Source organism: Lineus longissimus, chromosome 4 (assembly GCF_910592395.1).
Source record: "Lineus longissimus chromosome 4, tnLinLong1.2, whole genome shotgun sequence".
NCBI lineage: Eukaryota > Metazoa > Nemertea > Pilidiophora > Heteronemertea > Lineidae > Lineus > Lineus longissimus.
The window spans coordinates 24,173,746-24,187,532 of NC_088311.1; the positions used below are offsets into that span (position 1 = coordinate 24,173,746).

General features: G+C 44.8%; 2 protein-coding genes across 3 annotated transcripts; both read right to left on the bottom strand.

Annotated features, from left to right (window-relative positions):
* Nucleotides 1-4,209: 4,209 nt before the first annotated feature.
* Nucleotides 4,210-9,932, bottom strand: LOC135487007 (uncharacterized). 2 transcript variants are annotated; one of them, XM_064770252.1, is made up of 4 exons: nucleotides 8,914-9,932; nucleotides 6,697-7,861; nucleotides 6,276-6,362; nucleotides 4,210-5,573 (listed from the first exon to the last, which is right to left on the bottom strand). In XM_064770252.1, the coding sequence occupies exons 2-4, from the start codon at nucleotides 7,849-7,851 to the stop codon at nucleotides 5,259-5,261; spliced, it is 1,557 nt and encodes a 518-aa protein (XP_064626322.1). In that variant the 5' UTR covers nucleotides 7,852-7,861; nucleotides 8,914-9,932; the 3' UTR covers nucleotides 4,210-5,258. The 2 variants fall into 2 exon arrangements, with proteins under 2 accessions (XP_064626322.1, XP_064626323.1); XM_064770253.1 differs by lacking the exon at nucleotides 8,914-9,932 and adding an exon at nucleotides 8,009-8,066.
* LOC135486839 (uncharacterized) lies at nucleotides 9,836-12,743 on the bottom strand. Its single transcript, XM_064769943.1, has 4 exons — nucleotides 12,519-12,743; nucleotides 11,253-11,913; nucleotides 10,627-10,710; nucleotides 9,836-10,126 (listed from the first exon to the last, which is right to left on the bottom strand). Exons 2-4 carry the CDS (start codon nucleotides 11,892-11,894, stop codon nucleotides 9,836-9,838), a joined length of 1,017 nt encoding a protein of 338 aa, XP_064626013.1. The 5' UTR covers nucleotides 11,895-11,913; nucleotides 12,519-12,743.
* Nucleotides 12,744-13,787: the final 1,044 nt, after the last annotated feature.

Below are 13,787 nucleotides of genomic sequence, written 5' to 3' on the forward strand. Positions count from 1 at the left end.
CACAGGGGTAATTCTTTTCTGCGAGTTGCCTGCTGAAATTAGCAAATCATGGTAAATTCTCTTGAATATTTCCCAAATTTATAATTCAAATACATGTACATATTTCTTTTACCTCTTGGCTTTGGGGTAAAAGCAACCCCTAATCACCAGTCTTACCATGCGTTCACAGGCATTGTTTTATCATCAGAAGACATGCCACTCTACACTATCCTTGCAGGTTTTAGTGCATCTAAAGGTGTAATGACTACATGACTAAATACAAGGGTATTTGGCCATGCTTTGCCAATTTCAGCTGGCAACTCGCAGAAAAGAATTACCCCAGGGTGTTTTCTTTTCTGCGAGTTGGACTAGTTAGCCATTTCTAGACCCGATAAATGACACTGGAAATGAAAGAGGACATCTCTGCTATGAGGCTGCCTATCAGTGTGGCCATACATGACTAAATACAAGGGTATTTGGCCATGCTTTGCCAATTTCAGCTGGCAACTCGCAGAAAAGAATTACCCCAGGGTGTTTTCTTTTCTGCGAGTTGGGCTAGTTAGCCATTTCTAGACCCGATAAATGACACTGGAAATGAAAGAGGACATCTCTGCTATGAGGCTGCCTATCAGTGTGGCCATACATGACTAAATACAAGGGTATTTGGCCATGCTTTGCCAATTTCAGCTGGCAACTCGCAGAAAAGAATTACCCCAGGGTGTTTTCTTTTCTGCGAGTTGGGCTAGTTAGCCATTTCTAGACCCGATAAATGACATTGGAAATGAAAGAGGACATCTCTGCTATGAGGCTGCCTATCAGTGTGGCCAAACATGACTAAATACAAGGGCATTTGGCCATGCTTTGCCAATTTCAGCTGGCAACTCGCAGAAAAGATTTACCCGGGGGTTTTCTTTTGCGATTTGGGCTAGTTTGACATTTTTAGACCCATTTAATGACACTGGAATTGAAAGAAGGCATCTGGCATTTTTAACTCGCAAATCCAACTCGCAACTCGCAACACGCAAATGTAACTCGCAACTCGCAAATCCAACTCGCAACTCGCAAATGTAACTCGCAACTCGCAAATGTAACTCACAACTCGCAAATCCAACTCGCAACTCGCAACTCGCAGAAAAGAAACCCTCGTATGTGCACACACGCATGCACGTACAGTAGTAGGCTTACACAAGTCATGGAGTAGTGCGCTGTTACACATCCGTGAACAGGGTATCAATCTCTTTGTTCCAAAAACATTAACATATAAGGACAAAAGGTTTCAAAATCAATAAGAAAATATGAAACGGACGGAAGAAAGAACAGATGACAAGGACCTAATAAATATGTCCATAACATCTCTGAAACGAGGCCTATTACTTCATGACTTTGCCAGGCCAATATATTTGTGCTACATGCACATGTACATTGTATCTTTTATCCAGGCTTCAGAATTATGTTTATCTGAAGTCTAGCTTGTGTCTGCATGCGATTTGATATCATATTTACGAAATTCGGTTGATTTGTCGTGAAACCGGTAGTGCATTTTAGAGAACCCACTGCGGTCATAGGCTTTCATACTTTCAGAGATGCAGTTTCAAAGTTGAGTTTGTGTCTTTCAGAGTTGAAACTGTTTCAGAGTTGATCCGTAACAGACGTAGGCCTATCAAGGGCGGAGTGCCCCAACCCAAAGGAGAATCCTTCTAGAAGATGTCCATGTTCGTCATTGCAGTTGCATAGATAGTCTCCTCTATGGGGGCAGGCCTGGTAGAACCCACACCGTGGATGACATGGCATGCAGTAGGCCTATCAAGGGCGGAGTGCCCCAACCCAAATGAGAATCCTTCTAGAAGATGTCCCTGTTCGTCATTGCAGTTGCATAGATAGTCTCCTCTGAGGGGGTAGGCCTGGTAAAACCTATCCTGGTTGAGATGGCATGTAGTAGACCTATCAAGAGCAGTGCCTCATCCCAAGAGAGAATCCAGACGGAGGAATGAACAGATGACAATGACCTAATATGTCCATAACATCTCTGAAGCAAGGCCTATACTTCATGACTTTGCCAGGCCAATATATATGTACTACATGCACATGTACATTGTATCTTTTATCCAGGCTTCAGTATTATGTATGTCTGAAGTCTAGCTTGTGTCTGCATGCGATTTGATATCATATTTACGGAATTCGGATGATTTGTCGTGAAACCGGTAGCGCATTTTAGAGACCCCACTGCGGTCTTGGGCTAACTAATCATCAAAAGAAACCAAGGTGATCATTAGTAAAATTATTCCAACCACAGGTAGCATCGTTGTCGAACAAACCGTCCCGGGTATACCACAATCTCCACTCAACCCTACCCGGGTGACCCGGTATAACGCAACCTCCTAACAACATATCACGGACCAGCCCGGTATAATGCAAACTTCATCCAACCCTACCCGGGCCGCTACGTTGCGCCCCGGTACAACGCAATCTCCCGACAACCTATCACGGAGCGGCCCGGTATAACGCCAACTCCATCCAACCCTTCCCGGGCCGCTACGTAGCGCCCCGGGACAATGCTATCTCCAAACAATCTGTCCCGGGCCGCTACGTAGCGCCCCGGGACAAACCTATCTCCAAACAATCTGTCCCGGGGCGCTACGTAGCGACCCGGGTCACTATCTAGGCCTATTTTACTGCTGGGGTAATTAGCGCTATCTATCAATGTGCACCGGGCCTAGAAATTCTAAAGCCCGCACCACACGGTGAAATTTGCGTGATGCAAGTGACACGCGTGCACGTTGCGACAGGCAAATTCTCACTGTGTGGGGTCGTTTTTTGCTGCGTATCTTCCCTCGCGAGTCGAGACGCAGCCGATCTAGCATGTTTGATATTTTCTCGACACGCGAGGAAGTTAATCACCGTGTGGGGGCTACCTGCAGCAATGTTGCGCGAGTTCGACGAATCACAACAAGCAGATCGGTCACATGATTTATAGGTCAGTCACATGATACCAAAATGGCAGCGCCCGGGAACTGTCAAATCCTGAGACAAGACCACTAATGAATATTCATAGGTTGGAGGGTCGAGGCCTATCAATTAGACGAGTGCATGTTTTTTACTCTCAAGTACATATTTGGAGAGGTATTGAAAAAATATTTGTTGTGGCAAGTACAGATATAAAGAAATTATTTGATGAAAAAATTAATTTCGAATTTTGCTAATTGGGTAATAGGGGGCGTGTTTTGAGTTTTTTCTGCCAGTTGGCTGAAAAGAGTGGAAATATCAAAGTCTGTCTAATTTGTCGATTAAAAAAAAATTTCCGTGGTCAATCACCATTTTATTTTTCACCATTTACTTGCCCGACTGTCCGGAATAACATAATCTAAATTTCAGATTCACAACACCACGCGTTCTTTGATGCGTCGCGGTCAAACATTGACAATTTAACTGCTAAAAGGCTTAAAGAATCAATTGTGGTCTTGTCTCTCCTATGAGAAGTATTATGGACCAAGAAGACCAAATTGCCCTTATTCTCCTGCTGTTACTCCGTCGGAGGCGGCGGCGGAGGCGGCGCCGCGTGGACCGTAGTCTTTGGACAAGGCCATGGATTCAGAGAAGAGAGGATAAGGGGGCCTATGCAAATCTAATTGCTGAATTGCGGGAGGAGGACCCCATGAAGTATCGCCAGTTCCACAGAGTGCCATTTTGGTATCATGTGACTGACCTATAAATCATGTGACCGATCTGCTTGTTGTGATTCGTCGAACTCGCGCAACATTGCTGCAGGTAGCCCCCACACGGTGATTAACTTCCTCGCGTGTCGAGAAAATATCAAACATGCTAGATCGGCTGCGTCTCGACTCGCGAGGGAAGATACGCAGCAAAAAACGACCCCACACAGTGAGAATTTGCCTGTCGCAACATGCACGCGTGTCACTTGCATCACGCAAATTTTCACCGTGTGGTGCAGGCTTTAGTGATTACGACCATTGTCATGGAGTTTTATCTTATTTTGTACCGGGAGTCGACCTTATGGACTGTAAGAGCCGTGGTGATGAACTTTTGTTCCACTTTGACCGTGGGTCGCAGATCATTTGATAGGGGCAGTACCGGTATTGGTGTTGGTAGACATATGCCCAATCCCAGAAATAATAAATCCCAATCCATTTAATAGACTGTTTCAATCAAAACGTATCTAATAAATGGAGATCCCTTCATCATTATCATAACATCTCGAACTCTTATTGCACCATCACGTTTATTTCAGCTCCAGAAACAATGTTAAGTTACATTTGAATCACTGAGATAATCATATTTTAAACCGCATCACATATTTATTCACATATACCAGCAATGAACACATTTGGGATAATATTTGAAAAAATCTTTTGAACATGATCAACTCGTACGGAGCTACAAAGCAGGCTTGTCTGAGGCTGAACCCGAGATCGTACAAGCTCAGGCTAACTACAGGCTAACTTTTCACTTATAAACAATCTGAAATCAATGGCAAAGCTTCACTACTTAAGATAAGGTCGGTCACTCTCTGTCCTAGTTATTAAATTAACCATCTAAAACACGTGTCGATTGAACCCTTTAGTTTCTGGGCTTCATGGTACGCCTGATCCGACATTGATAACGTTTGTCCGACCTACCGTTTGCGTTTGTCGAGGGAGGTTCCAGGTTGAATGATGAACTGTGTGGTGTGCATGACTGCTAACGAGAAAGGTTACAGAAGTATGTCTGAGTGTTCGTCATAACCTTTGCAAGTATTCATAGAATTGTGTCAGGCGTTCATATTTATAACGGGCCAATTGCACACATTGTATATATGTACATGTATAATGAGCAGTGCGATGATTTTCACACCAGTCATTTGCCAACATGAGAGATCAAATCAACGGTTTTTATTGCTAAACTCCTGCGCAGACTCGGAACTAGACTTAGGGATGACATTGTACCGTAACTGCCAACACAGACCGCCGTTACCGAGTGAAGTGCTACCCCAAGTTTCTTGAAGTAATCACCGTGAAGATGCCAGAATTAACGACCAATCCCCACCCCCATCAATTGATTCACAAAGGCAGTTCAATGGAACAGCTAGAGACCTTAACCTTAGATTGCGGTCAAACATAAAACAATCTCCCGGACTATCACAACTAGATCTCAACTCAAGTTCCTGTTTGATACACCGGCCCATTATTCTCTTAAGATACTCTCGTTTAAAGCTCATGTTCCATCATGTAAAGTACAGTACAACATGTACAAGTGGGCATTTAAATATCGACTATTTCACAGTTTTAAAAGCTAGTGACACGAAGTACAGCGTCCATATCATCGGGGTCTAAAAGTTTAGTCTGTGAGCTACTAGTATACACAAAAGACCCTGGTTGTCCGGAATACGGCTGCGAATTCAGTCCATCAACTATTTGCGCAGTGTTGTGAGTCCCAATTACAGCTTGGCCGTGGTCCTGACCGATCGTCTGTCGCGGCTGCCATGTGTAGCACCAGAAGCAAGTACGACACACCACCTTGCTGGCCAGGACTATCAGGGTTACGCAGAGTATAAAGCTTAACCACCCGACAACTTCGTTTGCCAACGGGATAATCATGGCCTGAAAGGATAAGAAGGGATTGATTCGTGTCATAAGTGATTTCGTTTGTCTCAGTTTCAAAGTGTAGTAAAAAGCAAAACACTGACATGGGACGCTTGCTATTGCAGCTAACAAGCTCGTATTCGGATTACATTATATGCGAACTGGCGGTCCATTTAGCGTATTTCACCATGGAATACCCCCGATAAACGGTCTCTAGACTGGGTGCGTCGAAAACTGATGACCAATTAATACAATTCTGAATGCAAGAATAGGTAATACATATACAATTACGCATAATCAACCCTATGGTATAGTTACATTGTACATAGATATTCAAGTATGTCAGTAATTTCCCTGTAGTTTAATATATTATCATCCAAAGAGTCCCTCATAACCATCAATTCTCGTATTTGGGATGCTACCCTATTTTGATCGTGGATGTCAGTCTGTTCAGTTATTATATTCAATCATAAGCCTTAAAAGGGCATCTCTATGGCCACCCTCATAAAATAAATGCCGAAGTTATGTTTTTGCCAAATTGATATTTTCAGTTCTTTACCAAAAGAGTCACCTGTGGTAAAGTGGGACTTAGGCAGATTCACCTTATGCCTAAATCAAACAAATGTGACGTGGGCAGTTTTCAATCAATTATTTATGTTATTCTATCTATGTATCTACGTATGTCACCCGTTCTGTAAGCTAGATAACTAGTATGCTTACCGGGGATTGAAAATGGTAGGTCCGCGGCCATCCGAACTGGCGTCTGGTCAAATCATGGGAATATATGATGCTGGCGTTGAGACATATCTGCAGCGGAAATTTCGAAAAAGATCATTCCATCAAGGTACAAGCAGAGTGTGAAAGATATGGGTTGGTTTTTTGAAAACAGCTTCCAGTAGGACCGTGACTTCTCCGAACAGGATACCGTGAGGCTCGAACCGGTAACATGACCTTCACGAGGCGGACATCTTGACCACCAGGCCATTATGTAAATCTCATTACCTTTCATGTACACGTAGTTCGTACGAGGTTAAAATAGTCCTGAAGATGCGATAGCGTGCGTTATTTGTAGCTTTGTACAGATGATTCTAATCTTTCAAACAATACGATTTAATGTTGCCCCTGATGAGCGTCAACTTACCTGATATCCTGAAATTACACAAGTGATGGTCGCCATTACGATGATCCCAACGGCAATATTTCTGTCTGACCAAATTGCACTGACGATTCCGAGCGCACCAACAATCGCGTAGAACAGTAGTGCCAAACTCATCTCCGCCGTGGACGTTTTCTCGATCCTCGTATATACACTAAGAAGTACAGCAAGACAGACTGCATTTATCAGGGAGGTGATGATCAGGAGAATTCCAGGGATCATGGCCTCTCGGACCTTGAAGTCATCAGGATTGCTGCGAGGCCTACATGTAGGTGCTTTAACGGGCGGTGGGCAGTCTTGCTGCTGCCCCGGCTCATACAGCCTTATTTGGTAACACTGCGCGGGCTGGTCACTGTCCACGGTCTGAGCATAGTGGGCAGGTTGGCCATACTCATGAAAATGTCGACCGTGCTGATCACGATGGCCGTACTGGCCTGATGGATCACTATCTTGCTGGCTGTACTGTGTTGACTGGTTGTATTGCCCGCACGTTTCGGGCCCTCTATAAGACAGAGACTGGTCGAGTTGTTGAGGCTGAACGTTCGACGAGGATGAAGGATGGACGGTTCGTGGAGGCTCACCATGCTGCGAAGCCCGGTTGTGTTGAGGAGGAGGCTGTTGTGAAGACCGACCATACTGCCACGACAATGCATTCATCCACGATTTCAAGTCCGGTTTTGAGGGCTGGTTTTCCTGTGGAGACTGGGCTTGCCGAGTAGGGCCTTGATTCGAAGGATAGATATTTCTTTGAGGCTGCGAGGACTGGCCATTTTCTTTGGGTACGTTATTCGTTGAAGGCCAGTTTCGCTTTGAAGATTCCTCTTGTCTTGGCGTCGGACTGGGTTTCGACCGACCATACTGCCACGACAATGCGTCCATCCATGATTTCATGTCCGGTCTTTGGGGCTGACTTTCCTGAGGAGACGGGGCTTGTCGAGCCGGGCCTTGCTTCGAAGGTTGAATGTGTCTCTGGGGCTGATCACTCTGCGAGGACTGGACATTTTGTTCGGGTTTGCTACTCGATGAAGGACGGTTTTGCCGTGAAGACTCCTCTTGTCTTGGAGATGGACCGGGCTGCGACCGACCGTACTGCCACGACAATGCATCCATCCATGATTTTGGGTCGGGTTTCTGGTCCATTCTTAAATTCCTGCAGATAAAAAGCCATGCATTTATTAAAGGGTTGACTGAAGCAAAACAAAATCGGGCAAAATATTCGTGTAAAAGGTTGAGATTCAAATTCGACTCATCACGAACGAACAGGCCAAGTACACCTGTACGTTCTCATTATGCTTACCATGAATAGAATTTGGAAATAGTTGACTTTGTCTTCTATTCACGAAACAATTGCATTTGGTACCTTTACGAGCTGTAAACGCTCTAGGTCTAAGGCAATGCTTGTTTCTCCTTTATAGCCCACATTTCCCCCGACTGACGCGCGGATCGATACCGATTGCAGACTATGACCAGGTAGTGCGTCATTGTTAAATTGGTACTGCATGCATGTATGGCCGAAAATAATCGGAAGACTTACAAGTGCAAAGCCACACCACATCTTATGGAATCGAAATACAACCCATGAATAAAAATTGCCTCCACATCTTACATGGACGAGAAAAAGTGAAGCCAAGGTTACAGCGTCGATTCGGAAAATCTGTTTGTCACCTCTCCTTTTTATACTCGGTCAAGAAATTGTTCCCGGATTAGTGCTCTCAGTTACTGATTACAAGAGGGTACAGTTGTCATTTTTTTGTAGTGGGTCGGCCAACAGTGGCTTTCATTGAAAACTTATGCACGAAAGCCTATTCCCCTTGCAGCGTCAAATATAGTGCGCCAAGTCAAATGGCTTGAGGGCATGTCTTCCCTTTTGGTAAATGTCACGCCCCTAAAGCAAAAATACCGCTCCCGATGGCCAAGTGGTTAACGCCTCGAGAACGGAAGGTTGTAGGTTCGAGGCTCGCCGGCAGCCTCTTTCCGATGCAGCCGATTACTTATCCGCCAGCTAGTTGAAAACAGTGTACAGAAGTGCCTTCTCGCAGGGCGCCTGGCATTGGAGAAAGGAGTTTGGAAGTAAAAGAGTGTCTTATAAGCCAAAACTGGCCGACCCTTTCATAAGGTTGACACTTTACTCGACAGGCCAGGTATCATGGCACAGTATGGTCGGTCATGGTATTGACAACACTACGACAACTCTTTACTCACCTACATCTAGGCTACAGTCCTTGTATCCAGACTCATATACAATTATCTAGGAATAAAATACTAAAGTTTCGTCCTCCAGCGTCCTAGTCAGAGCCGATGACCGTCGGAACAGCCGATATAAAAAGTATGGCTACAGTGTAGTACACCACTAGAACATATTTCTTATTTCCACCAGCAAGCGCCACACTGCTTGTGTATCCTATTCAGCTCGGATGTTATACTATACCTACATCCTGACAGCTCACTTATATCACCACATAGGGTGTGGCTCATGTAATTGCCTCATCCATGTAGATCACGCGCCGAAAGTAGTCAATACCTTGGAAATATTGATTGTGAGATGTAACGCTTTGTCATTGTAAGAATCTATTGTTAGCTGACAGAGTACAGCATAGTCATTACTGAAAGTCAATGCTATTTTTGCTATTATTATTCATCTACGATCATGTATGTATGGCTCATGACATAACTAATATCACAGTGTTCATATGATTGCTCTATAGAGTCATATTTTAGCACATTATACATTCACTGCAATATCACGCTGCAGCATTGATCATCTTTGAAAGTCAATGCTACCCTTACTTGTTCATTAGGCCGAAGTTACATAGACCTCATTCGTTCATTTCCCAGGACTCATTTTCCCCTTTAGCTTTCGTTCCCCTGTAAAAGCACGGCCTTGTGGCGTGCATTCACCGAGGAATGAAAGAAAAACCCGGAAAGTGACTCGTGGTAAATGAACGAATGAGGTCTATGTAACTTCGGCCTTATACGTATCGTTCATGATAAGCGAGCCCCTTCGGCCACTTTATTGGGGGGCACTGTAAAGATATGCCAGGACATTCTATGTTGTTTATTGTTAGATTTGATTAGAAATGTTCATCTCTATGGCGAGATAATTCTCACTCGTTGTCCTTACACCTCACGGAATTGTTGAGGGCTCGTCTGGACGAATCGCCTCTACTGGGGGAGCACCTGGCTTCAATATGGTTGGCCTCTGGTCGGGTGGAAGGGCCGGGTAGAGACTCTGAGGTGCCTGGAGATAAGGACTTTGCCCGGCGGGTTGCGTGGGTTGGTAGAGAGCCGCTACGGAGGTCTGACCGGTGGATCGGCAACACTGGCATACCACCTGACTGGCTAACACAATCAGCGTGATGCACACGATGAAGGACACGCAGGCCGTGATCACGACACAGAGCAGGATGATTGAGAACTGGAAAAACAGAACGGAAATCAGTTGAGAGTATTCCAGGAGGTTCTAGTAGTAGTAGGTTATAGCAAGGCTTAACACAGAGCAGAAACAAGTCTAAACGGTGAATAAGGGTTGCGAGGGATTCTCGGGAAGGGGGGAGGGTCAGAGGGGCTCACACTGACTAGAGTTAGGAGCGGTTTCAGTGGTTAGGGGATCATGGTTAATATTACGGGCACAGTGGTACAAAATAACCCTGGCTTGCATCAAGCGGTGCGCCGCATAGACTAGATTATAATTATCACTCGTTGAGAGAATTCAGAAGGGAAATCAGTTGAGAGAATTCTAGGTTCGAAAGTTCCAACAGACAAATTATTAGTAAATGATGCCACCAATTTTTGGTGCAAGTACAAGTACATGTAGTTTATCGGTATAGATGTTATACACAGAACAGAAACGAGGAAACCGCTTCTTCACTGTACTCGCCTAATGCATTTGATGACAAAATCTAAACATTTTCTTACCGGTCGTGACCACATGTAATGAGCTAGTACGCCATATTCTACGTTGGTCTGGATTCCCCAAAGGCCAATACCTCCTATTGTGATCTGAAAAATAATGTCATATTTCTGGTACAAAGTATAGACTCTCCGTATGGTCTAAATGAGTACTGGAGGACTCACTGCCGGCCGCCACGTCCTTGCCTAGTGTGTTGTTTCTATACAGAGTGTTCTGAAAGAGATGTTCCACAAATGCAAATTACTGGATTATCCATAGATTTATCCCCAGCAAGATTGGTAAGTGGTGTATTATTCTAATATGAATTTCCAAAAACGGTGCGGTGTTATTCCGAAACTGGCCAATCTCAGTCACACAGGAGTGCATCTCCCGGCGCCATTTTTATGAATTTAAAGGTAGGTCAGCAAAAAGCAGGTTTTCTTGGCCGAAATAAGGATTTTGCATCTCCGCCGATCTTCCGTTTCTAAAAGACTGAAAGTAAAATGTTTTCATGTAAACATTTTCCGAAAGGCACAAATGAACTTCGAATACTTATGAAAAGATACTTTTAATTTCATCTTGTGGCTGCTTAAGCGTTACCATGAAATCTGCTCTACCCGAAAAACGGTTTTTCACAAGACAATGTACGTACCTGGTATAGTGGTGCAGAGAGGCTGAGGGTCCCAGTGACTATGACACTGACAGCAACACTCATTGTATTCCGTTTCTCAGTAGCAGCACCGACAACGGCCAGTACACCAACTATGAAATACCAGATTACTCCAACACCCATTCCGATTGTGTTCAATAATTCGAATCCCCCGTAGAACGCTTTCATCACAATCAATCCGATGAGATTCATCAGGGCAGCAAGGAGCATAAGAACTCCAGGATACCTCCCCCGAGGAACACTGTAGTTATGCTGAACCACTGGTTGATTCACTATGACTACCCCTGACGGGCCTGGCTGGGCGTAGGGAACTTGGCCGGGCTGGACGTATGGAACCTGGCCTGGATGGGCAGTCTGAATCTGGCCTGGCTGGGCGTAGGGAACTAGGCCGGGCTGGACGTATGAGACCTGGCCTGGCTGAGCGTAATGAACTTGCTCTCCGAAGTTTTGCGGGGGCGGCCCGTGATGCATCCATACTTGCTGTCCAAACTGTGGCGACTGTCCATATTGCATGCCTCCTGCAGGCTGTCCGTATTGTGTCTGTTGTTCATATTGCGGTGGAGATTGACTAAACTGTGCCCCAGGAGGGCCTTGCTGCATTGGCTGCGGCTGTTCAGATTCCATATCGCCGCTCAAAGTCCTCCTGCAAAGAAATATGCATCGTCGATATATAAACATGTGTCGAAGTGGGCTGACTTCAAACTAAGACGAGTTCTTGTCCTTTCCCAGACCGATAGAAGATCTGGGACGAACTAACAATGCAGGGAGGAATAAGTAAAGGGGACATCGGCTAGTTCCAAGGTTATTTTTAATACAGAAACTCACGTTTCTGACAAGATTGGAATGCAAGACACGTAGCTGAAAATCAATCAAAACTCGGAATATTAAACTCGGACTTCGGCTTCTTCCAATGGCCGGAATCTGAAGAGGACCTCGATTTCTTCCAGGCTTCCCACTTTGTTTTTACATTACGAAAACCCAACACCGAACCTAGCCAATCACTGGTTAGACCCCAGATCAGCTGACCTGTATCACAGATATTAACCTGACCGGGATCACAGCCAGACTGACCGATACCTCGACCCACCTGCGATCCCTTTGCTGGAGATGATTCGGCCAAGCATTCGCGAGTGCACATCAACCCCCTACCCCCTGGTAAACTGGTTGTGACAATGCAGAAATCGGACTGATCCTATTCCAAGCCTTTTGCCCAATCGCAGTGGTGGATTACCCACTTCGTTGACTCACCTCCAAATTAATGTCAGAAACTTTCCACGATCCAATTTTCAAAATATCAACCTCTCGTATATCACCACGTTCAGAACTGACTAATATCTAATGTTTTATTCCAAAAAGTTACAGCGTGCACGATAGATTGATTATTGTGAAAACGTAAATACTCCTACGTCTGGCATGTCGGGTGTGGTCTATCTCAAGCTGTGGTGAAATCACGTGCTTTCATGCGAGATGATAATTGCCTGGTCGACGCTCTGGTTGACGATGCAACGATCACACCGTGTATCAGGAATTGGCGAGGATCTGAAATGATTGGGTGCGAGGCTGCTGTAAACCCGAGATTGTGATATTTACTGAGCCTTATATAGTCGCGATCATGCGATGAAGTACGTCATTCTTTATCAATGAGCGAGGATTTTTCGAAGGGACTGGTTTCATAACTGGTTTGTTAGCTCTGTCATACCAGTTCGTTTCTCGGCAAGCACTACACGAGAGTTTAGCCAGAACTCAATAGCGTCCTCGATACTAATGTATGGTAAATGTACCCCGACAGGTCCTGACCTAAAAACCTTCTGAAATAATCACTAAAGCTGCAGTGATAGAAAACCATTCTACCAGTTTATTTTCTGCTTTTGTTAGGAAAATCCGGAAAGGAGAAGTTTTATGACTTTCCATGCAAAATAATGGCACAGTTCATTGCCGTGGGTCGTGGTGGTGGGGTAGTGGTATGGGCGGGGGGGACTGATATTTGAAGTGACGACGTCACGGTCTCCGATCAAAGACAAAATTATTTTATTCATGATAACGCTCATGCATAAGTAATTCGCAGTTAATCTGGCAAATGGAAGGGGTGACAGGTGATTGCATAATACGCTGTCACCCCTGCTGCCTGCTTCAACCACTGCAAAGATAATCACCACGATAAGCTGTGCATGAGCGAACAAAGTGTTGTCTTTGATCAAAGACCGTGGACGTCGTTGTTCGGCGCCACTCTTATTCATTTAGAGGACAATGGGTTTAAAGGAATTCCTTGCTCATGATTAGACTTGTGATGTTTACGTAGATGGCAGTGCTGTAGTTGCCTTTGATCCTCTGATCAATAACTAAATTGGCGAGTACACCTATCAGAATACTCGCCCGTTCCTTCGTGTCCACTTTTGTTGCTTAAAAAGATTTATGTTATACATGTGTTACGCTTCTAGCGTTTCCAATATTCCAGTGTTCCTTTAATAAGTGGGTAGTACATGGTTATGATAATGTGGCAATGTACCTGTAGTCTCA